Here is a 25634-nt window from a genome sequence, read left to right as displayed (position 1 = left end):
TACTTATGTGGTGAATATTAACACTATGAAAATAGATGTACAGACCTACTCTGTCTCTACATCGTGTCCTACTCTCTTTGTAAATGTCCACTGTTTGAATTGCATGGAAATGGGAGAAATACTTTTCCATGAATGTTGAATTTCTTTTCAGCAACTGTGAAATTCTCTTCTTTTACCAGGTATTAATCGACAATCCAAACACACCACAAGTGTATCGATTGGAGGAATGCAAGGGAAAAGAAAAGAATTTCACAATCATTTCAGATGTCTACTGCTTGGATTGCATGGAAAAGGGAGAATTCTTAAAATGCTGCATAATTGATTTCTTTACCCAGGATTCCTTGAATCCAAACTGGCTCGAAGAATCTTCTAACAAGGTTGAATATACTTCCAATACAAAAGGAATTATCAGATCCTGTAACTCAGCATGTATATAGCATCTATACAGGTGGGGCACATGCTTCTGTGTCCCAATGTCAACAACAGGGGTCCTAAAAATCTCCCAGAATTTAAAGATCAACCTATAAATAGTGAGTTGTGGAAAAAAGAATAGAAAATAAAAGAAAATAAACCATACGAGTCCACATTCAACTGAGAAGGGGTAAAAGTTCAGATGGCTGGAATCTTTTGGTCCTGAAAATTTGTGGGTATCCACATCTGTTGTGGGACGCATCAGTTCAATTGTGTGGATCATGCAACATGGGGCACATTATAAAGTTTGGGAGCCTCGGAACACATACCCCAACACTAAAGGCCATATAGTTGCTGCATGAATAATTGATGCAAGATATTGCAATAGATTGTGATTAATTCAAGAGTCACCAGGTCTCATTGAGAACTCAACAAATATATAAACATTCAGCATCTTTAAAAATTAAAAATAAAAAATCATCACAACCATCCATTTGTTTTAAGGAGATCTACTTGGGATCCCAATGAATAATTTATGGGAAATGATTGTTTTTACCAACCGAACATGACTGTATCCTCAACAACACCCTGTTTTATGTAGTGCCTACAACAATAAAGCTCTGTCAGCCCACCATGTTTTTTTGTGGGACATCCACTCTGTTCATCAGGGGCCCCCTCGATGCTAGGCTCCAGGGCCAAGAATCAGCTGGATCCACAACTTAGGTGAGCCACACCACAGGGAACAATTGCTATGGGATGGCAACCATAGGTTTTTGTGTTGGCCATTGGGCCACCATGGAGTGTATATTTCATCAAAGCCATTCATTGACTGGCTAAGATGAAGGGGAAAAAAAGAATCAGCCTGACACAGAACTCAGTCGAGCCACACCACCAAAAACTAAAGGTTTTGGTTGCCATTTTACATTGTTCCCAGTTGTGTGGCCCATCTTAGTTTAACATCAGGCTTATCTTTTGTCTTTACATGTTAACATAAGGGTCCTGAATCTGATGGACAGAGTGGATTACCCAAATACAACATGACGGGCCCTGAGGAGCTTGGGTGTGGTACGCGCTGCATAAAACAGGTGTCGTAGACAATACTGCTTCAACTGAACACTTATTCTCTCATCATTCATAAATTATGGGAGGGTTATCCTTAGATTTTAATGTAGACTTTTGAGAATTTGAAATTTTGAAATGCTGCTAGATTCCAGCCTACCATCTTCACACGACTATTAGAAAATCCAGTGTGCATTAACTTATCTGCAATTCCAGCCCTCAGAAACAGTAAGTGATGAAAGGGAATCAGTCTCACCTTTTACCTCCCCTTACAGGTTCGGAATCAGCCCAGCCCCTGTACTGCTACCACCCGAATGGAACCCCTCTACATCATTGCCAATTGCAAGAAACAATGTTTGAAGTGAGTATGCAAAAAAGAAAGACTAATACCAATGGTCCTTCAAATGGATCATCCTAATCACACTTGTGAAGGGAAATGCAGAAAAGGACATCAGGATCTTTGTTTTCTTCATGAATATGCTATGCTACAGCAGAAAAACAGATGGGAACACATGTCAAGAAGCTATCACAACTCATCCTTATCATCGACCAGCTGCCCACTTGCTGCTTTCTCCGCTTCTTCCAAGACGAATGCTTTAAGTGATTCAACATCCTTTGTACCTGATACATACATTAGGTGTGAAAAATCAGATCCTTGAATTTAAGCAATTCCCATGTGTAAACAATTCTTCCAAGTGGGCAATCACCAGTATCTCAAGGGGCAGCTCAGAAGTATAATATTGAGAATCCGCATGGTGATCTGAGGCCACAATAACAAAGTCCCATCTAGTATCTACTGTGGTCCTAGATATTTACTGCAGTCCTATAGAGACTGAAAGGAGGATAAGAGGAAGAACTAAAAGGACTTGGATCTAGGCAGGGATGGAAGGGATGTGAAGGCTTGCTTACTTACCTAGAATGGGGCCTTAAATACAGTTTTCGCTTTGAAAGGTTGCAAGTTTTAAAAGAAAAACATCAATCGAGCAAGAATGAGCCGACTTCTAGTGACCCTCTCATCACTCCCTAACTTGGCAAGAGAATCAGCAATCTCATTAACCTCTCTAGCGGTATTAGAAAAACAACCCTCTTGTCAACAGGATGGGATCCAATTTCAGAGATGCCAAAGGCGAGAAGTAATCATGATGAAGTTGGCAAATATTAATAGTGCATTGGCAAAACAGGGTTCAGAAAGCCCATTCCATGGTATGAAAAACACAGCTGGTGTATGGAATGTCAACTTGTTGAATGGTTATTTGGAGTCACATACAGTTTGAGCTTTCATGGTATGAAAAATAGACTGGTATGGACTCCCATGCCAGTTTCTTTTTTCTCAGTTAAAATTGCATGGAATATTGTTTGGAATCACAGGCCGATCTTTCAACGGAGCCATTGAGTTAGAAATAATGATATTCTGGTGGTGATAGGTGCTTTCTTTTGGCAAGCATGGAGAAATTGCCTTCCGAATGACAATAATATTCAAAGACTTGGAATTTAGTCCCCATCCAAATGTTGCTGCTGCAATAATTCTAATTTAGAACCAGTGAATCATGTTCTCAGTGCTGGTAGGCTGACTGCATTTGTTTGGAACATTTTAGCCTCCTATTAGACATTCCCTTTGTTGCCGATGATCTCCTCTCTCACTGCCATTTATGGTTTAGTATGGTGTCGACCTTGTCGTCTCAAGCTTGGTTTTGTTCTTCCATTGTTCAGCTGTTAGGAGCTCGGGTAAAGAAATTCAACGAGAAGGAAAATATCACTCTGATGCCTTTGTTTGTGCTAAAAATGCTAACTGGAATCAGAAGTTACGATCAGACAGGGTATTTGATTTTCAGGGCTGTTCTTTTTCTAAATCCATGTCTATTCACATTATTGGATTCCATTGAGACATTTGCTCACAAGGAAGGTTGTTAGAGTTACGTGTAAATGTCCTCCCGGGGGCACGGGAAAGGTAACACTACCTAGGGATCAAACCCTGGATCACTCACACATGCTAGTGTCTCTAAAAGCTCACCTAATGAGCGGTAGGTGGCATTAGGAAATCCAGGTCTTAGTGGAGGAGGTGGCATTCTATGTGATTACAATGGCAGGATTATATGGGTACACTCTACATTTTTTGGGCTTTGTTCAGTTGTTGAGGTTCAATCTTTATTTTATGACTTGAAACTGAATTCACAATTGGCTTTCGAAAATGTTGTGATTGAAACAAATTTGTGGTTGAGTTATGGTCAAAAGAGGATGGGTGGCCATGGTGGGTTCAAGACTTCAAGTATTCCACCTCAGGAAGGAAATTGTAGGCACCTTGTTCATATGTTCAGAGAAGGGAACAGAGTAGGACTCTTTGGTTAATCCTGGGTGCAAGTCCAAGACAGTTTCTTCCATTCTATTCAACAGGTTCCTAATCAGACAGAATCAGCTCTTTTCATAAAAAGGTTGGGGCTTCCAGTTCTTTGTATTAGATAGATAGTTCTTTGATTTTTTTTTTTTTTTTGATATCTTGTTTGTTTCTCATAGTTGATGTCCCTTGGGTTTGGTGTATTTTCTCTTGAGGGGTAAGTCAACCAATGAAAAAAAAGAAAAAGAACATATTTTTTGTTCTGACCAGCCATCGCCAGAGTGTCACCAGTACAATTTTGCCCCTCAAAAGTCCTTCGTTATTTCTTTAATGATAAGAAGGCAACAAGTAATAGTATAAATAAGGACATTTTCATCATTTAGAAAACAATAGTGAAAGGGCTGTGTAAAAAGGAAGGCACGAAGAGGTTTATGGCTCTTCCTGCTGCATACGCCTTCTTTACGAGGCATATGCCTCACGCGCAATGCAACTCGGTGGGTACACCCTGGGAATCATTACTTCCTTGAGGCACCTTAGCATATATGCCTCAAGCACATTTTTAAACACTGGGACCAAGTGCTACATTTATTCATTGGAAAGTTTATTATCCGTGTATTTAGCCAACATCCTTATTTTTGGCACATCGAGAAGCATGCATGACATTTATAGGAGGTAGTAACAATGTTGCAAACGGGAAACGTATGCAAACTTGAATGAGTGCTTTTATGACCAACAACCTTATCTTCATGGGCAATGTTGTCAACAAAGATATAATTCGGGTGGATGAAGCAAGGTGAAAGCTATACTTGAGTGGCATACACCTAGAATTGTTACTAAGGTGAAGATTTCACATGGATTGGCTGCATCAGATTACATGCAAATTTTAGGACTAATGTAGCAGCACGAAACACCAAATGTTTAAGAGGGAGACAATTTGTGTAGACAAAAGAAGCATAAGATAGTTTCCTACTTGTGTAAATGATGTCTATGGCAATGATTTTAAATATCGATAGTATAGTATCACATGAACCAATACGAAGCCAGTGGAGAGCTGTAAAATTCCCTTGTATTGCCCAATATATCACAATCTAGTGGTAATACATGTACATAATGATATTTTCAATATCTCGCAGTATAAAGTCTCCAATATCGTCAATACATGCAATATGTATTGATGATATCAACAGAAATAGCCCCTTTGCGGGGTTCGTCTCCTCTCTTTTTTGTGGTTTACATTCCTAAAAGGATTTTGACCAGTCATTTTGAGTTGTTTGGAGGTTTTTTTAAAAAAAGGATTTGGGTGGGAAAATCATGATCAGAGAGCGAAGACGAACCATAACCTAATTGTTTTTTTTTTTTTTTCATTTACAGTGTTTTTTCTTGTTTAAATTGCTTAGAATAGGTGGAACCAACTTAGTAATCCATGATGTTGCATGTATTCTCAATCTTGGATTTTTACATCTGATTTTTTATTTTGAAGAAAATAGGGGGAATTTGAGGAAAATCCAAAATTTTCCGGATTTCACCCATTTAACTTTCAATTAAAGTGTCAAAAAATCTATGAAAGTGCTTATAGGCTGATCTACAAATTGACATTTTTGGAATTTTTGAAAAAAATTTACTATTAAATTAAAAATATCGAAAACTAAAAAATATATATTTTTTGAAATTACACCAACCAACCAAAATTTGTTACTAATATTTTGTGTATTGATGTGTATGTTGATCTTAGTATCAACCACACTCATTTATTTATTTTCAAAAATAAATTTAAATTTAAAAATTATAATTAATAAATAAATAAATAATATATATATTTAAAATAAATGCACAATACGTTGTAGAACAAATTTAATGCAACTAATTAATACGTTCAATGTGCTAATAAATTATATGCGTTATAGAAATATACATTCAATGAACTGATTTTGGATATAATTGCATCAATTACGTTGGACAGTGCATAGTTTAGGACCATATAACAAAGGATACTTATTATATGTTCTTGTGATCTTTTGAATTCTAAGCATATAATAATGTCCTTTTTAACATCTCCTAAAGTTTCATTAAAAAATTCGATCAATTTCCCAATGTTTTCCAAAAACAGTGATACATTCTGCAATACATGTGATATTTCACACGCGATACCAATATGTTACCATATCCCAAGGGTGTGATACTTGCAACCATACTGATATTTAAATCATTGTATTAAGGTGCTCACATTAGCACTGCTGGACTTCAAGAAGATTTGATGCAGATTGATGCTAACAAAGCAGGAAGATTGGTTCAACTGCTTTAGGTATGAGGGGACTCATGTTATGAAATCGATGCCAGTTTATCAAGTTAATCAGGAAGTTGCTGTTATCAAATATGTTACCCAACAGGGATCTCAGATGGAAGTAGCAGAGCAGAGATTCCAGGTGCCCGAAATCGCAAACTTACAAAATCAGATGATTCTGATCACGAATTCAGAGGAGCCCAAACCCACAAAAGAACAAAATCAAATGATTTCAGTTATGAATTCAGACGTTTCCCTTGAAGCAGCTGTCGTCGTCACCCCAATCCAGGTGGTTGGTGAGGCAAACTTTCAGATGGTAAATGGGAAGGAAGGAATGGGCCACACTTCAATATCCCAAGGAATGAGGTGGACTCGGGAGGCTCTGGGGAAAATTGGGAGATTACTCGGTGTCAAGTTTGGGGATTGCGAGGACTATGTGACGATTTTTCATACAATTCGAGAAAGGGGTATTCAGAAAGAAAAGGAAGCTCAGCTAGCTGCAGCTATGGCCTCTCCCAGAGGCCGCAAGGAGCTGAAGGGACTAGAGTGCTCGGTTAATTATGATAATCCATCAGGATATCTGGTAGGCCAATCAGGGACAAGGGCTAAAAGGGTGATCCACCTAGATTTTATCTTGGAATGTTAGGGGTATGGGCTGTCTCCAAAAACGAGTCCAAATCCAGGCTATTCGCAAAAAGTTTAAGGCGCAGGTAATGGCAATCCAAGAAACTAAAATCACAGTAATGGATCAAAGGGTGGTAAATGATGTGTGGAGAGGTCCACAAAAATAATGGATAGCGAATAGATAGCGAAAGATGTGGTTGGCTCAGCAGGAGGCGTTTTAATCATTTGGAACTCGGCGCATTGGTCTATGGAGGATAATTGGACAGGTGAGTTCTCCTTAAGCCTACTGTTGCATGATAGAGCTTCACGTTTTGCGGGTCCTTACTCTTACCCGGGTGGTAGACTCCTTAGAGTTTCAACACCGGGTCAAGGGTTCAAGTACCCATGGTGGTGAAATCCCACGGCGTGCGTGTGTGCATGTAGCGTGAGTGTGTGGGGGTGTGTGCGTGTGTAAAAAAAAAAAAAAGCTTCACGTTTTGCTTGGGTCTTTTCGGCAGCATATGGTCCAAATGTTCCGTCATTAAGGGGGCAGTTTTGGGCAGAGTTAGACTCGGTTGGGTCTAAATGGGGCCTTCCGTGGTGCATCGGAGGTGACTTTAACGTTACGAGATTTCCTTATGAAAAGTCATTAGGGGGGGGATCCTACTCAAAGCATGCAGGCCTTTTCAGAATGGATTTGCTGAAATGGTCTGGTTGATATGCCAATTGGAGGGGTCAGATTTACGTGGTCAAATGGCCAAACCAACCCAATTCAATCAAAGCTCGACCGTTTCCTGGTTTCGGCCAGTGGATAGATCGCTATCCTTTGTCTTCTCAAAGAGGCTTACCTAAGCCCATATCCAATCATTACCCGGTAATGTTAGAAGAGGAATTGGAAAGCTGGGGTCCAAGACCATTCAGGTTTGAACCTGCATGGATTCAAGCAGAAGGCTTCAAAGAATTAGTGATCTGTTGGTGGGATTCATTTCATATTTCAGGTCAGCCAGGTTTTGTGTTGTTTCAAAAGTTACGTCTCCTTGAAGGTAAAATTTCTTGCTGGAAGGAATTCTTTCAAAATAGAGAATCATTGATGGAAAGCCTACTAGAGGAAATTGAAGCTTTGGACATCAAAGAGGAAGGTGCTGTTTTATCTGACATGGAAAGAGATAGAAGGGAAGCAATTCGGAAAGATTACAATAACTTCTTAAAGGACGAAAAAATAAAGTGGAAACAGTGATCGCAAGCCAATTGGCTCAAAGCAGGGGATAATAACACTAAGTTTTTTCATGGCTATGCCAGTGCTAGGGCTTGTTCAAATAGGATTGAATTGATGGTGGAAGATGGAAACCGGATTGAAGGTAAAGAGCGAGTTTGTGAAGCTATTATGTCCTATTAAGATATCTGCTATCAGATTCAAGTTTGCAAAGGCCGAAATTAGATCAGCTCCAGTTTCCGTCAATGTCATGCGAAGAAGCAGAATCTCTAGAAAAGGAAATTTCTGAGGAGGTCAGATCTATCGTTAAAGTGATGGGTGGGGACAAGGCTCCAGGCCCAGATGGCTTTCACTAGCATTTTTTCAAATGTTTTGGGAAACTATTAGCTCAGATCTTGTGGCTTTTTGTTGTGAGTTTAATATGAACGATAAGCTTGCTTCGGAGTTGGGTGCGACATTTATTGCACTCATCCCTAAGAAGGGGCGGAATGCATGAAGGATTTCCAGCCGATTAGCCTTATTTCATCTCCCTACATGATTCTTGCAAAGATATTGGCAACCAGATTTAGATTCGTGTTGGGAGGATTGATATCCAAAGAGCAAGGGGCTTTTGCGGAAGGGAGGCAGATTTTAGAAAGCTCCCTTATTGCTAATGAAACTATTAATTCACGTCACAAGGAAGGCGGTAGAGGTGTAGTATGCAAGCTAGATTCGGAGACAGCTTATGATCATGTAAATTGGGCATTTCTTGACTATTTGTTGGGTCATATGGGTTGTGGTGTAAAGTGGAGAAGCTGGATAAAGGAATGTTTGGAGTTGGCCAAGTTCTCAATACTTAGCCATGGTTCTCCCTATGGTTTTTTCAAATCCTCTAGAGGTCTAAAGGCAAGAAGATCTGCTCTCTCCTTTCTTTTTTGTTGTTGTAGCTGACGTCCTAAGCAGGATGCTAGCAAAAGGGGTTTGGGAATGTTTATTCAACGGGTTCAAGGTAGACGGAGGGGATTTTCAGGTGTCACATCTTTAGTTTGTGGACGATACAATACTTTTTTGTGAGGCGGATGTTGTCCTAGTCGATAATCTTCAAAAGGCAATATATTGTTTTAAAACAATGACGCGAGACAACTAACCACTTGCTCTAAAAGCTCGAACTGATAGAGCGTGGTGAATCAATCCCTTTATCTCATAGCCCAGGTCAGGCCATCAGCCGAACCCCCCTCGTGGGCCCCACTTCACATGGGTCTCGCCTCACACGAAACACCCACCCAGAGTATGCCCCCGCTCAAACTAATAGAGCGTGGTTAATCAATCCCCTTATCTCATAGCCCAGGTTAGGCCCTCAGACGAACCCCCCTCGTGGGCCCCACTTCACATGGGTCCTGCCTCACATGTCCCTACTTCACACAGGCCACCCCACTCGAGCCCGGTGTGAAAATGCCCCTGCACTAAACAGTCTTGGGTCTTACAATTAATCTCCAGAACTCTGAATTATTGGGTATTAGGTTGCTGAAGGAAAAAGTGGAATCTTTCGCGCATTTATTTGGGTGTAAGGTGGGATTCTTTCCATCCTCTTGCTTAGGCATTCCATTATTCATTGGTAAACTATACAAGTCGCTTTGGCATTTAGTTATAGAGGTTCGAAAAAAGGTTGTCATCTTGGAAGAGTAGATATCTATCCTTGGGGGGAGAGAGAGTTCTTTTGATTAAAATAGTCCCATCTAATTTCCCGTTGTATTTCATGTCTCTGTTCAAATGCCCAAAAGGAGTGATCTCTAGTCTAGAAAAACTTCAGAGGGCCTTCTTGTGGCAAGGGGGGATTCAAAGAAAAAATACATCTCACAAAGTGGCCTGACATTTGCAAGTCGAAGGAGGAAGGGGGAGTGGGTATTCGAGATCTCAAATTAACGAAACATGCCCTACCGGAAAAATGGATTTGGAGGTTCGACGCGAAGAGCGAGGGTTTACGAAATGAAGTGTTGGTTCGAGAGTATGGGGTAGAGGGCTTTGGGGTGGTGGCCCAAACACATTCCGCTTTACAGAGGACCATCAATGTGGAGGTCTATCTTGACCATTGGGGGGTGGGGGGGAGGGGCGATGGGGTGTCTCGAGGGGCTGATGATGTCAGCATAGTCAATAACTTACAGGAGAAGAGTGGCACGAGGAAGGGGTTGATAGAGACTGGTTATCAAATCACCGCGTGGAAAGCTATTTCCCAATTTGAGTGGAGTGCCTCTCGCTCAGGTGAACAGGAGCTCTCCTGCAGAAATTGAAGTCCTTCACACGTGTGCGTCCTTTTCTTAGCTAAATGGGTGAAGGTGAGTATATGTAGACAAATGGCCAAGAAAAGGTTGTGAAGTCCAACTTGGATCAATTTTTTATATCTTTTTAATTGGGGGGGAGAGAGAGAGAGAGAAATTTCAATCAATGCATCAAAGGGGTTTACCTAACCAGATGTCTAATCATTGTCCAATATTTTTAGAGGTGGAAGAAGAAAATTGGGGGCTGCTTCCATTTAAGTTCAAACTAGCATGGTTTGCAGTTAAAGGTTTCAAGGATCTTCTTAAGAATTAGTGGGCATCACTAAAAGGTATAGGGCTATGCAGGTTTCTCTTTATTTTAAAAGTTGGGCATTGAAAAAGAAAATATTGTGCGAAAAAATTACTTTACGGCTGCTTATTAAGTTACAGAGTTGTACACGAGCTGAGCCGAACTGAGTTTGACCCAAGTTTGGTTTGGCTTGTTTATGTGACACCCCCTATTCGAGCTTTACACGAGCCAAGCTTTGAGCCTATCCCAACTGTTTGAGCTTGGTTTGGTCCAAATATCCGAGCCAAGACGAGCCGAACCGAGCCAAGTTTGAACAAACCACAGGAAACAGTGTGCGTTCATGTATATGTATTATCCACGTCGTCATGTATATGTATTATCCATGCCGTCCATCTGTTTTTACATATCATTTTAGGAGATGATCCCAAAATTAAATCATACCCAAAGCTCAAGTGGATCACACCACAAGAAACAGTGTACATACAATCTACGAGCCGAATCAAACTGAGCTGAATCAAGCCAAGCTTTGAGCCGATATGAGCTAGTATTACCCTAGTTTGAGCTTGGTTTGTTTTTTAAACGAGCTTGACACCAAGGCTTGGTTTGGTTTGAACTTTTACTTGAACCAATCCAAGCCAAGCTTTTTCAAACCAATCTGAGCGGAGCTTTCGAGTTGGCTTGGTTCGTGTCCAGTCCAGCTCTATTAGGTTATATTCAAAGTGAAGCCAATGCCCATACTTTCCCTATCTGGTTCTAGGGGCCCCGTCAAAGGTGGAGGCTTTCGGTTGGCTCACGGGTGGGAACAGAGTTTTAACCATTGATAATCTATAGAGAAGGGGCATCATTGTTGTGAATGCTTGCTATCTTTGCTAGAAAGAGGAGTAGTCCATGAATCATTTATTTATTCATTGTCCTTTGTTCTAGGGAAGTATGGCACTATGTATTGGATCACTTTGGAGTCAATTGGGTGCTACCAGAATCGATCTCGGACTTGTTTGTTCAATGGCAGCGATGTCAAGGAGAAGATGGAGGTTGTTCCTCTTGGCTGGTCTTTTGGCTATTTGGGCTGAAAGAAACAACAGATGTTTCCAAGACAAATGTGGTTCTTCCAAGGGTGTTTTTTCTATTGCTCTCTATAGTAGTAGAGTGAGTTGAGCTACTGCCTTTGTAATTTATCTTTTTCGTTTCTCTTTTTGTTTCACTTTTGTTTTGTTGTGCATTCTTTCAGCCTTGCCGCTTTCTAATAAAGTTGTCATCCTTCAAAAAAAAATAAAATAAAAATTGATTTGGATATCTATGGAATGTAGTGCCCTTTTCTGAAGAGTTCCAATGCTATGGCATTGTCGGCATCGTCTAATTCAGCTGAAGTGTCTTTTTTCCCAACTAAGAAGTGCTTAAATACGTATGCAACCAAATAGTTACCATTTCTACATAATGTTTCAAGCAAATGTATGGGCCAGAGAGAACAGCAAATGGAGACAGATCCCCTTATTAAACCTTAATCATCAAAATACCAATGATCCCAATGAGTACTTAAAGAATATGCAGTTATTATAACACCTTGCATGTAACATGCTGCTGAAAATTACCTTTATATTTTGCGAATTCTTCTCCATCGTAGAAGACCTTAAATGTAGGATAAGAATGAATATCGACTTTGGTACATACTGATTTACTTGTACTGCAATCAACCTGCCCTATCTCAATCTCATCTTCCCCTTCCACAGCCCTCCCCAAGTCCTCCCACAATGAGCCCAACTTCTTACTGAAAGGTAAGGTGGACATTAGCAGTTAAAGAACAATAAAACGCTATTCGAGTAAATTCCATAATATGTACAAGAAGCTGTTAAGCAGACCCATAGGCATCGCCAAATTTTGGAATCATGCTTCCCATAAGCCAAATAACACAGGTTTAAAAAAAAAAAAAAAACATAAAATATTACCAATATTTACACCAAGGGACACAGAACTGCACGAACCACACAGTGCTCTTCTCCTTCACCTAATTGAGACAGAACAAAGAAAATGAAGCCTTGGACAGTGCTCATACCAATGCATCTTACCATGAAATATTACGAACTCAGGAAAGTAAATACAAGGAAGCATTTCCACTACATTATTCAACATAATACATTGAAGCATCCACAGAAGGAACTAATCACTTGCTATAAATTCATGGGAAAGCATTTGGCGCTAGTATTTAGTGGCTGTTCGGATTGCAAGCATAGTTGTGTCTAGAGGTATACACGAGTCGAACCGAGTCGAGCTTGGCACAGCTCGACTCGGCTCAGCCACTTGCTGACCCTAGCTCGAACTCGGCTTGGCTCGGTCCTCGAGCCTAACTGGCCAGCTCGGCTTGGTTCGGTCAGCAGATCGGGCCAGTTCGAGCCGAGTTCAAGCCAAGTTCGCTGGTGCAACATTTTCACAAACACATGGACTGCACCTTCAAAATCTCGTTGTATGTAAAACAGCAGCAATGGTTTTACAGGTATTTCATCAAACACCTTGTAAGCAACATAAAAATCAAGAAAAAAAGGGTATTGGTTTCATATACATACCTTCCTTGCCACCAGCCACACTTCGTTGAGTCATTTCATCAAACACTTGGTGAGCAACATCAATATCAAAGTAACCGAGTCACCAAACTGGTTCGATCTGAGTTCGATTCGAGTTGGGTTTGATCCGAGTCAAGTCAAGCTCAAACTCAGTTCGAAATTTTTTCGAGCTCAAAAAATTATCTTGACTTAGCTCGAACTCAATTTCGAACTGAGTTGAATCGAGCTTTTTCGAGTCGAATCAAGCTTTTTCGAGTCAAGTCGAGCGAGCTAACCGAGCTAACTCGGTTCATGTACAGCCCTAGTTGTGTCAGGTACGAGCTGTCTGGGACAAACAGCTTGTCCATGGTTTTTCTAATTCATTTATGCAGAAAAACAGACAGAATAAGACATTTTATCCCCAACAGTGTTCCGATATATCGATATCGCCAAAATCCACATCAGCAAATTCCGATTCCACAGAAAACTATCATTTTTCCATGTATCGATAACCGAAAATATCCCTAAGATATCATCAGCTTCTCATGTGTATAAATTCTAGAAGTCGCTTGTTTCGCTGATACAAGTCAACCCCCCTCTATTTCAACAACTGTGTTATTCAGTGGAAATTCAAGAAAAAAAAAATCAAAAAAAGAAGAAGAAGAAGAAGAAGAAGAAGAGTTTTTTTTTTTTTTTTAAATTTTTTTGTTCCCAAATCCAAGTGGGGGTGAATTTCAGCATGTCATCTCTATTCCTCGTTAATCGAATCTCCCATTTGTGAGAGAAATTGCAGATCAAAAGCTCGGTCAGCCAGAACCACGAAGGAATATAATATTGCATTGTAATGATTTTGCCTTTAATTTTCTCATGGATTTGAGTTGAAAATCCAACGATTTAAGAGTCGAAATAGGGGGAAATGGGAAATCCATTTTTTCCCATTTTCCTGCCTAAATTAAGTAATTGATAGCCCCATTTTTTATATGTTGATGAGAGTTCAATTTTTTTTTTCTATTTTTTTAAAATAATTATTTAAATTTTCGACAAATAATTTTAAAAACTGTTTAATATCCAAAAAATAATTTTGACCTAATTTTTTGGATATATGTTTCTTTAACTTTTTCCTTATTTATAATTGCATGTTCATGATTGCTGGGGTCCAATAAATGGATGTATTTTTCTATTTAAAAATAAATGAATATTTAAAAATAACAAAATTTTTAAAAATTATTTTTCCATTTTCAAGAATTATTTCTTCCATGAACATATGATTTTGTCATAAATGCATGCATGCATGTATGTGTGCATATATAGATGGATGGATGGATGGGTCATGCTCATGTATGTGTTAGTATGTATGTATGTATGCATGCATGCATGGATGGTTGGATGGATGGATGGATCATATATGTGTATATGTATGTATGCATGGATGGACAAATGCATTAGTGTATGTATGCATGGATGGATTGATGCATTAGTGTATGTATGGATGGATGGATGGATCATGCATTTGTGTGTGTGTGTGGAATGGATGGATGGATGGTTGGTTAGACATGCATGGATGCATGTATATATGTTACACCATCAACTTAGCGAAGTGTTTGATGTGGTGGGTTCTTGCCTTGGGAAGCTGGGGATTGAACCTCTGTCTGAATGTTATGAGATGTTGTGATATGCTCTTATCTGCATAAGACGAAAGAAACAAGATCTGGTACCAGAGAAAGTTGCAATTGTGGTCGGAGAAGATACGATCGCAATCAAAGTGGTGGAGGAAATAGGTTCTGCAAAAAGTCACTGAAAGATTTTTCATGAAAATCTTCGTTGCGGGAAGAAGGGCATCTCTTCCGAAGCAGCAATAATGGCGGCCTCAGTCAAAACAGATGAAGGCATATAGAATTATTTTTATTTTTTTTTTTAAGATAACAAAAACTTGCATTAAGAGGGGAAGAGATTACAAGGAGGAAATCAACCCGCTGAGATAGCAGATCAATTACCCTCCGAACAAAAACAGATTACGATCCTTTAAATGAACTACATTGGAGGTCCACTATAATATAATGATGAATTCTTTTCACTATGGACCCCATCGCATTGGAATCGCCATTAAAAAACCTCCCATTCCTTTCTTCCCACACCGACCACCAGGCGGCAAGAAGGGCCATTCTCCATACCCAGGTTCATTGCTTTCCAAGGGTAACGCCATGCCAGGCTTTAAGTAACCGACCCGTTGAATCCGGAAGAGACCAGGATATATCGAACCAAGAAAAAATAATTGGCCAAATCTGACTGATGAAGGGCAATGTTTGAACAGGTGATCCACCGATTCTTCATTGGCCATACAACAAAGGCAAATATTGGTGATAATCATTCCATTTTTCCTCAAATTATCAACTGTCAATACCTTCCTTTTACCAACTAACCAGTCAAATGCTGCAATCTTTGGGGGGAGCTTATATTTCCACACTTTATCTGTCATAATCTCTTCTGTAACATCGGATTTCCTACAGATGAAGTTGTAAAAGGATTTGACTGAGAGGGTACCAGATTTGTCGAATCCCCACATCGGCCTATCTGAACCAAGCCGATCTAGTTTCCCACTGCTAATGCGACTAAGAAGAGCCGTAAACTCTTCAATCTCCCTATAATGGAGATTTCTTCCACAAGAAAGGTTTCACACTATATCGTTCCCATGAATGTAATAACTGTCAGCTACCATTATAGACCGATTGGGAGTGAGGCGATAGATGTTCGGGAAATCTTCTTTTAGGGCTGCTTCTCCCACCCAAATATCTTCCCAAAAACGAGTATTATCACCTTTTCCAATGATAAAACTGATACCTTTGAGGACCTCCTGCTTCATAGATAACACTCCTTTCCATAAAGCAGATGCTCTATAGGCTGAGTCTTTCGGCCACCACCCTCCTTCTAATTGACGGTATTTACTCTTTACCAACGAGTTCCATAAAGAACCGTTTTATGTTCCAAGTCTCCAAGTCCACTTGCCTAAAAGGGCCCGGTTCATACTCTTGAGATTTTTAACACCTGCACCGCCTTCTTGAACTTGTTGGCACACCACCTTCCAGTCAACCAAGTGGAATTTCTTCTTATTGTCCCTTCCATACCATAGAAAGTCTCGTCTTAATCTTTCAAGCCTATCTAGAATTGCACCCAGAATTTGAACAAGGACATGAAATATAGGGGCAGCTTTGAAAGCGTCGCTTTTATCATGGTAAGACGACCACCCAAGGATAAATATCTGCATTTCCATCTAGTAAGATATATCTCAAATCTATCTATGACTTTTTCCCATAAGAACTTTGTAGGCTTTCCCACACATAATGGAAGGCTGACAAACGTGGTCAAAAGTCTTCCCATCACACAATCAAAAAAATCAGCAAAATGTGTTATCTCTGCTTCGTCCGTGTTGACACCAAACATTTTCGACTTGGAGAAATTAACTTTGAGACCCGATACTGCCTCGAAACATCGGATTATCGTGCGGTGATTGCTGATTTTGTCCTGATTAGCTTCACAGAATAATAAAGTATCATCTACGAATTATGAGATATTGGAGAATCCATTCCTTCAATTTTGCATCCGGTAATAATACCAGTGTCTTGCCCTTTTTTCAGCATTCTGGAGAACCCCCACTATTAGGAAGAGAAATGGAGACAGAGGGGTTCCCTTGTCGCAGACCCCTAGAGCTGTTGAAAAAACCTTTGGGAGAGCCATTAAGAAGGACCGAGAAGAAAGCAGATCCCACACATTCCTTAATCCATCTTTGCCACTTGACCCCAAAACCCATCCTTTGCAGCATTATTGAAGAAAATCCCAATCGACGTGATCGTAGGCCTTCTCTAGATCTAGCTTGCATAAGAGACTTTTGGATCCAAATTTATGACTCGAATCTAGAGATCCATACATGATCAAAGCACTATCTATTATTTGTCTTCCCGGGATAAATGCATTTTGATTATCTGATATGATTTTTCCCATCACCCTCTCAATCTAGACGCCAAAACTTTTGCCAAAATCTTATATGGACCACCAAGTAAGCTGATCAATCTAAAGTCTTGCAAGGAATCTGCACTTAGAATCTTAGGAATCAGAGCTAGGAAGGAAGCTCCAAGTTCTTTAGATAACTAACCTCTTTCATGGAATTTGCTGATAAACGCCATTACATCTCCCTCTAAAATTTCCCAAAAAGTCTGGAAAAATGTAAACGGATACCCATCTGGTCGAGGAGCTTTGTCTCCTTCCAAATCTTTCATCGCCTCCTTTACTTCAGCAAGCGTAAATTGTGATTCGAGAGACTTTGCATCCTCTTCTGAGAGATGATCAACGTGAAGATGATCTAATTTTGGTCTGTGCCACCCTTATGTGTGAAGGAGATGGATGAAGTATCTGATCACCTCTTCAGAAATGCCTTGTTTCTCCTCTGTTCGAACCCCATTCACCATTAAGCTGCTGATTTTGTTGTCTCTTGCACGCGTGCTAGCAATGTTGTGGAAAAATTTTGTATTTTTATCCCCTTCTTTTATCCATTTGCTCCATGACTTCTATTTCCAGGAAATTTCCTCTGCTAGCACCCTAGTTGAGAAACTTTGAATTAATTGAGCTCTTCTGTTCCATCTTTCCACTGAGATTAAGTCTACTTCAGCATCAGAATCAATCGACTGTAATTCAGCAAGCATTGCGCTAGTTTCCAACTCCCTTTTACGGAGATCAACTATCTTCCACTCTTTAATCTTTTCCTTCAAAAGCTTTAAATTCTTGCATATTCTGAAACCAGCATAGCCATCTACTTTGAACCCTGACCACCATTCTTTTATCTGTTGCTAAAAGCCTTCTATCTTCAACCAGGAAATATCAAATCTGAATGGCTTCGACCCCCAGTTATCTTCATTGATCGAGAGGATTACCGGGCTATGATCTGACGTGGGTCTAGGGAGAAGAGATTAAGAAACAAGCGGGAACGATTCAAGCCATTCTGTCGAAACGAAGGATCTATCCAGCCTTGCAAATTTTGGGTTAGCACGTTCCTTCAACCAGGTAAATTTGGCTCCAAGCAGCGGCAAGTCTACCAATGCCTGGACATCGATCCAATGTGAGAAAGATCGCATTGCCACAGTCACTTTACCCTCGTTGGATTTTTCCTCCGCATAAAGCGTTATGTTGAAGTCTCCTCCTATACACCAGGGCCCGTTGAACTTCTGCCTAGCTGCATTCAGCTCCTAGAATAGTTTCCTTTTTTGTTCTTGATTTGGACCATAAACAAAAGTAATGAGACAGCGAAAGTTGGAGTATACCTCTTTGAGAATTACCGAAACTGCGAAGTTTCCGTTCCAACTCTGCTCCAGAGACCATGCTGTCGAATTCCACGCCACCAGGATGCCTCCCATGCTTCCTACTGCATTCAAGACCTCCCATTTCACGTCTTTCACCTTCCACAGAGAACCCATTAGCTTGATATTGAAATTTTGAACCTTGGTTTCCTGTATGCAAATAATGTCTGCCTTGCTTCTACCACATGTCTTTTATAAGCCCCCTCTAACGTTCCATGACGACCTCCTTTAACCCTTTCCAAATCATTTCCGTTGAATGAGTTTAGAGTGGATACAAGGCTGTGTAATTCCTTGTTGTTGCTTGACTTGATTTGGACTTTTCTTGGGGATTTTGACACTGCAAGAGGTCAACCTCGGGACTCAATGCAATTGAATAAGGTTATGAAATCTTCCGGATGATCTCCAAACGAAAGTTCTATCGATCTCCCCACATGGCCCATATCATCCCTAATCCACTTCTTCTTCTAAATATTCTGGACTATCTATGCCCTATGATCTTCGACTTCCAACCTTATCAGACGTTCTTCCCCCATTCCTTCTGTTACTCTTCCCACCGTCATTTGAAGAGGATCCACTTCTATGATTCCTTCCCCAGTATCTTCGTGGAACAAAGGTATGAGAGCTTGATCTAACATATCATCCGAATGAATCATAGATCGGGGAGAATGAAGTTCAGAGGAGTCCGCACTCTCCGAAGACGACGATAGATAAGCTCTGATGGGTTCGAGATGCATTCCCCTTTCCGTCGACATTGTTTCCATTGGATAGGAAAGAGGCTCCAGCTCCGAAATATGGCTCGATATATCCGACATTGAAGCTCTAAGAACGATTCGACGTTCGGAGTTTGGTTGCGCGTATAAGGAAAGGTTGAGGTTTAAGGGTTTCAGGCTCGGTGGGTCCGAGGCATCCAAGACCGACCCCAAGGACGATCCGAAGCAACCTTTAGAATGTCGATCCTTCCGATAGTCGATACCGAGGCTGCTACGTGTTGAAACTCGCACCCTCGTAGCGGGGGGATCTCGAGGAGATATCTCAACCATCCACATGTGCGACAGTGCAAGGATACTAGCCATCGATCCTGGACAGTTGGCAGCCGCGGGAGTAGCTAAAACTCGACGCTGACGATCTTTTTATGTGCTCACCACGTGCCCGTTGCTAGTGTTTGGGTGCAGACGTGTGTTACACGCAAAGTTAGGTAGTCTAGCAGTGTATGGATCTGATGACTCGCTATAATTCGGTGTTCCTGCAGAGCACTGCATTCGTGTACCTCCATCGTCCATCCTTGCTATCTTTGCCGCTGGCAACAAAGAATCCTTCTCTCTGCACATCCAAAGATCACCCCATCTAGGGATGGGATCGTCCTTAGCCTCCTATTGCACTGGCAAAAAGACACTTCGCTCGTCGGCCAAGAACTGGATATAGGGTGGCAGCGATATGCCTTTCCTTCTCCTAATCTGAGCTCTGATAACTCCCATCTCCTCACCTAACTTTGTTTTGGGATCTAGTTCGATGCGATCTCCCAGCCGGGATGTTGCTTTCCAAAAAAAAAAAAATCTCCATTCCACAACTCTAGCGGAACTGACCAGACCAGTAACCAAACTTCTTCATATCTGAACGCTGAATATTCTTCCCATCTCTGGACCCTGGATACCGGGCCGTTTGTACGAAGTGCCCCTGCCATAATCAGGAAATCCATATTATAACCTGGGCACGATATGATCCAGAGTTTGTTGAAGCCGATGGGTTTGATTGAGTATGATTTCGTTGAGATCCCTCCAATTTCCTCTAACCAACTCCTTACTGAGGTTATCGATGCTCCCTCTTTAGTGATCACCACCACAGAATCCCTTAGAGCGCATTTGGATTGATTGAAGTTATCTTGATTTATCAAAATCGGCCTTTCCTCGATTTGAGCTGTTTTCACCTCTTCTCTTCCTGTCTCCTCCTTTTGTCTACAATCGTCTTTGTGAGTATATTCTTTCTATGGATCGGGATTCCCTATTGGATTTAGTAGCACCTCCTTGAAGGTGGATGTTCCCTGATGGTAGGATCGGCTCGAATAAGGGCGCTTTTGTACCGTTTGGCTTGGTTTCGGGTTGTCTGAGCCTCCTCCTATTTTGCATTTGCGTTTGAGTTCCAGTCCAAATCTCGCCCTCTTGACCAGAATTTTTGCACCCCCAAAACTTTTGCCATTTAGTGTTTGCTTGCCTTGTGTAACTCTTTTTCCGAGCTCATTCTTACCAACGTGAAACCCCTAATGGACCCATTTACCTTGTTTTTGGGCAGCACCACATCCATTACTGCTCTAGCTTTCCCGAACACTCTCAAAAAGTTGATGAGTAGCCACCCTTCTGGGAAACCCTTGAAAAACAATGTCGGATAGCTAGCCACATCTCTCGTCTTTATCCTTGACTGTGAATCTTTCGAGTTCCTCCTTGTTATGTGAGTCCATTCTCCTCCTACACTTTTCTCTTTTAAATGAACGCCCTCGATTGTCTCCGCTTGAATAGATTTTCCATAAGGGGTTTCTTCCATAGTGTTCGTCCCCGAGGCACAAAGACGGTCTCCCGCATCTCTAACTACCTCTGATATCTTCTCTGACATCTTCTCAGGTCTCCGATGATGCTTGGGTTGATTGGGGCATTCATACAAGGATGGAGCAGAGGTCCTCAACCTCAAAGTCCATATAGAATTGTTGCTCCGGCAGGAGGAGAATGATCAAGAGGGGTAGGTGGGAGAAGGATACGTGTGAGCAACGAATTAGCTAGGAGGTGGTGGGCCCTGGGGGTGCGATGGAGCGTCTCGAGGGGCTGATGATGTCAGCATAATCAATGACATACAGGATAAGAGCGGCACAAGGAAGGGGTTGATGGAGAGTGGTTGTCAAAGCACCATGTGGAAAGTTATTTCTCAATTTGACTGGAGAGTCTCTCGCTAGAGTGGACAAGAGCTCTCGTGAGGAAGAATTGTTTATATCTTCACGTGTCAAGGAAATTGAAGTCCTTCATACATGTGTGACCTTTACTTAGCTAAATGGGTGAAGGTAAGTATGAGTAGACAAATGGCCAAGAAAAGGTAGTGAAGTCCAACTTGGATCAATTTTTTATATCTTTTAAATGGGGGGAGAAATTTCAGTCAGTGCATCAAAGGGGTTTACCTAAACCGATTTCTGATCATTGTCCAATATTTTTAGAGGTGGAGCAAGAAAATTGGGGGCCGCTTCCGTTTAAGTTCAAACTAGTATGGTTTGTGGTTAAAGGTTTCAAGGATCTTATTAAGAATTAGTGGGCATCACTAAAGGTATAGGGCTATGCAGGTTTCTCTTTATTTCAAAAGTTGAGGGGTTGAAAAAAAATTATTGTGTGGGAAAAATGTACTTGGTAGTAGAGAGGTGGAAATGGCTTTAGTGTTACAAGAAATCAAGCTATAGACATTACAGAGGAGGGAGGAGAATTATTAGTAGAGGAGTTGGCATGTTGTGAGGTTTATAATGCTAAATATAATGCAATGTTAAGGGATGATGAAATCAGATGGAGGTTTATAATGCTATAGACATTACAGAGGAGGGAGGAGAATTATCAGTAGAGGAGTTGGCATGTTGTGAGGTTTATAATGCTAAATATAATGCAATGTTAAGGGATGATGAAATCAGATGGAGGCTGGGTCTAGAGCAATTTGGCTCAAGGAATGGGATAGAAACACTAGTTTTTTTCATGCAATGGCTAGTACTCAAGCAAGAGTGAATAAAATCAAAAGTGTAGATGTGAAGGGAGCGAGGATAAAGGAAAAAAACAAAGAAGTGTGATGCTATGGTGGATTTTAATAATGATCTACTTTCTGGAGAGTAGTGGTCTAGGCCAAAATTAGATAATCTTCTCTCTTATGCAATTCTGAATGTGGAGGCAGTATGTTTGGAGAAGCCATTTTCGGAAGAAGAAATTAAATGGCGATTGATGAGTAAGAAAAAGATAAAGATCCAGGTCTGGAAGGTTTCCCTATAACTTTGTATCAAGAATTTTGTGAATTGATTAAAGAAGACCTAATTGCTTTTATAAACAAGTTTCATGATTTAGGTAAAATAGCAGTTGAATTGAGTACTACGTTCATTGCTTTGGTTCCAAAAAAGAAACGAGTGGAGAGTTTGCAAGACTTCAAACCATCCTGCTTGGCAATCCATATAAAATATTAACTAAGATATTGGCTTAAAGGTTTCAAGATGTACTAAGTGGGGTGATTTCTAAGTCGCGGGGTGCTTTTCTAGTAGGTAGGCAAATAATGGATAGTGCACTGATTACGTATGAAGTCATTGATTCTCGACACAGAAAAGAAAAAAAAATAAAATAGTTTGTAAATTGGACATAGAAAAGGCATATGATTATGTTGATAGGGATTTTTCTTCGCTTAAGGTGTAATTAGAAAGGGAGAAAATGGATGCAAACAGGCCTGTGTCAAGTCAGCTAGGTTTTTGATGTTAGTAAATGGATCTCCAAAAGGCTATTGTTCGGCATCAAGGGGTTTGAGGCAAGAGGACCTATTATTACCGTATCTATTTGTAGTAGTGATGGAGGCTTTAAGTTGTATACTTGAACGAGTAGAAACAAAACTTATAAAAGGTTTTAAGGTGGATAAGTGAGAGTTTCAACTTTCAAGTGTCATGTTTACAATATGCAGATTGTACGATTCTATTTTGTGATGCATATGTAACAAAGGTGGATAACTTAAGGAAAGTTATTTTTTGTTTTGAAGCAGTTTCAGGTATAAGGGTGAACATAAGTAAATGTGAACTGTTGAGGATACATTTATCTAAGAAAGAGGTGGATGAATATGCTAGAATCTTTGGTTGTCCGTCAACCTCATTTCCTTCAACCTATTTAGGCTTACCACTTTGTATAGGAAAACTAGCTAAACATTTGTGGGATAAGGTGGTGGAAATGTTTGAAAGAAAGTTATCATGTTGGAAAAGAAGGCATTTGTCCTTAGGGGGCGATTGACGTTGATAAAAGCAACTATATCTAATCTCCTAATTTATTTTATGTCATTAGATGCCCAAAGTTGATTTTAGATCACTTAGATAAAATTAGGTGAGAATTTCTATGGCAAGGAGCTGAAGAAAAGCATAAATTCCATTTAACAAAATGGAGGACATGTGCAAACCATTTTAAGAGCAGGGAACGGGCATAAGAATTTGGAATTGATGAAGTTTGCGCCATTGGGAAATGGCTTTAGCGGCTTGGTGGGGAGGAAGGTCATTTATGGAAACAAGTCATAGTTAAGAAATATGGATTAGAGGAAGGAGGTAGAAGGATTAGAGTGTATGAATATCAATGAATTTGAATATCATGGTTGCTCATTGTTACTCTATCAAACGGAATGAGGTGATTTGGGCTCCTATATGCAGAAGGAATCTATTGGAGTGAATGATGTTAAATGTTTAGGGATGTTTTCATTCAAATTTTAATTGTAATTTTTTTTTCTTAAAAATACTTGAGGGATAATGTTAAATGCTTAGGGATGTGCATTAGTGGGATAAGTATGATAGTTTGCATGAATTTCGAGCCAATCTGCAGTTAGTCTAAGCACTTCAAGTTCATGAAATCCAGATAGCCCAAGACAACATTCTCACTAAAGAGTGGACCGTTAAGCCATCATAAACATGGTAAAAACCAAACAAAGAGAATACATATTTGGAATCCTCTAAATATTTTGGATTTGCCTACATTTTTCCTGATTTTTTAGCCAGAAAAAAAAAAGAAGAAGAAGAAGACCATGTCACGGCCGATACGCGTATTGGTTTCGGTGGACACTGATATGCCCACCGAAACCCATTCGAGATCTATTCCTAAACAAACACCAATTCCTCAGAAAATTTCCAAATTCTTTTTCTGCTGATCAGAATTCCCAAATCTGTTCGATCATGTTCAAATAATCTTCCATAACCACCTAGAGGGTAACAGAACTAACCTAACATTTTTTTCTTTTCTTTTTTTCTTGAATCATCAATCATAAATGAAATAAGAATCAATTAAATCTTACCAAATACAGACTCGCCCCTAGAGGAGACAAGTCCAAGCTGCTCGCCCTACCGCCCCACCTCGCAATCATCCAGACCGTTCGTGTAGAAGCTTCCACCGTATATACGCACATGGAAAAACCTCAGTGCTCATCCAAACATACAAGGCGAGTCGGAAACTGTTCTCCTGGACAATCATTTCTAACTCAAGTTATAGAAGGTTCAATCTCTGATGAGTGAGATTTTTTCCATGTAACCCATCTATGGTGGGGTCTTCCAGATGAACGGACTGGATCGGGCAGAAGGAGAGACTACTGGAAGAGAAGGGAAGAGAAGCATCTAGGGCAGGGAAAATACCTTGTCTGCGAAGGTATCAGCTGTGAGGGTGATAACCTCAGCCCTTGCAGAGGGTAAGATACAGGAACACGAGAACAGCAAGAATACGAGAAGAAAAGAGCTGCAACGGACGGTCATGGCGCTTCTACGATCGGCGATCTGTCTTCCTTTGTTTCCTTCCCTCTTTTTTTCATTCTCAATTTCAGGCAACGCCAATCTGCCCCACTGTGGCGCGGCTTGATCCACCGAGGTGGGTGGATCCCCGACTGTGGGGCCCACCTTGATATATTTTCCTTACATCCACACCGTCTATCTGTTTTTATACGTTATTTTGTGGTATGATCCTAAAAATGAAGCAGATCCAAATTTTTTTTGGACCACACTGTACGAAACAGTGGTGATTGAATCCCTACCATTGAAAACTTCTTAGGGGCCCACGGAATGTTTATTCTTTTAGTTTTATTTTTATAACTTTTTTAGCACGTCAGGGGGAATTTCACCACCATAGTTGAAATTCATGAGAGTCTACCACCCGAGTAAGAGTAAAGACCGGTTTTTTTTTTTTTTTTCCTATAGTGTTTATTTATTTTTATTTTTTTAAATCAAAACTTAAAACGAGCCGTCAAAATGGTTGAACGGGGTATATTAAAGGTACATACATTACAGTACGTCACACAGTTAGGACCCAGCCATCTCGGATCCACCGACGCCAACCCCCCAACGGACGCGGTTTGGCGCTGCCACTAGCAAGGTGGCTAGTGTGGGTGCTCTGTGGGCCCACTATAAAGTATATGTTCTATCCATGCCGTCCATCCATTTTTACATATAATTTTAAGGCTTGAACCCAAAAATGATGGGAATATAAATATCAAGTGGACCACACCACAGGAAAACAGTAGTGATTGAATACACTCTATTAAAATCCTCATAAGATCCACTGTCCTGTTTATTTGACATCCAATATGT

The 25634-nt window shown here is 40.5% G+C and overlaps 1 protein-coding gene across 1 annotated transcript; it reads right to left on the bottom strand.

The window, feature by feature from the left end:
• Positions 1-1521: 1521 nt before the first annotated feature.
• Positions 1522-24898, bottom strand: LOC131243360 (protein disulfide-isomerase 5-1). The gene is made up of 4 exons (XM_058242674.1): positions 24690-24898; positions 12387-12445; positions 12033-12208; positions 1522-2091 (listed from the first exon to the last, which is right to left on the bottom strand). The coding sequence occupies exons 1-4, from the start codon at positions 24804-24806 to the stop codon at positions 1997-1999; spliced, it is 447 nt and encodes a 148-aa protein (XP_058098657.1). The 5' UTR covers positions 24807-24898; the 3' UTR covers positions 1522-1996.
• Positions 24899-25634: the final 736 nt, after the last annotated feature.

The sequence above is a fragment of the Magnolia sinica genome, chromosome 4 (genome assembly GCF_029962835.1).
Source record: "Magnolia sinica isolate HGM2019 chromosome 4, MsV1, whole genome shotgun sequence".
NCBI lineage: Eukaryota > Viridiplantae > Streptophyta > Magnoliopsida > Magnoliales > Magnoliaceae > Magnolia > Magnolia sinica.
This window is presented reverse-complemented; position numbering and strand designations above follow the sequence as displayed.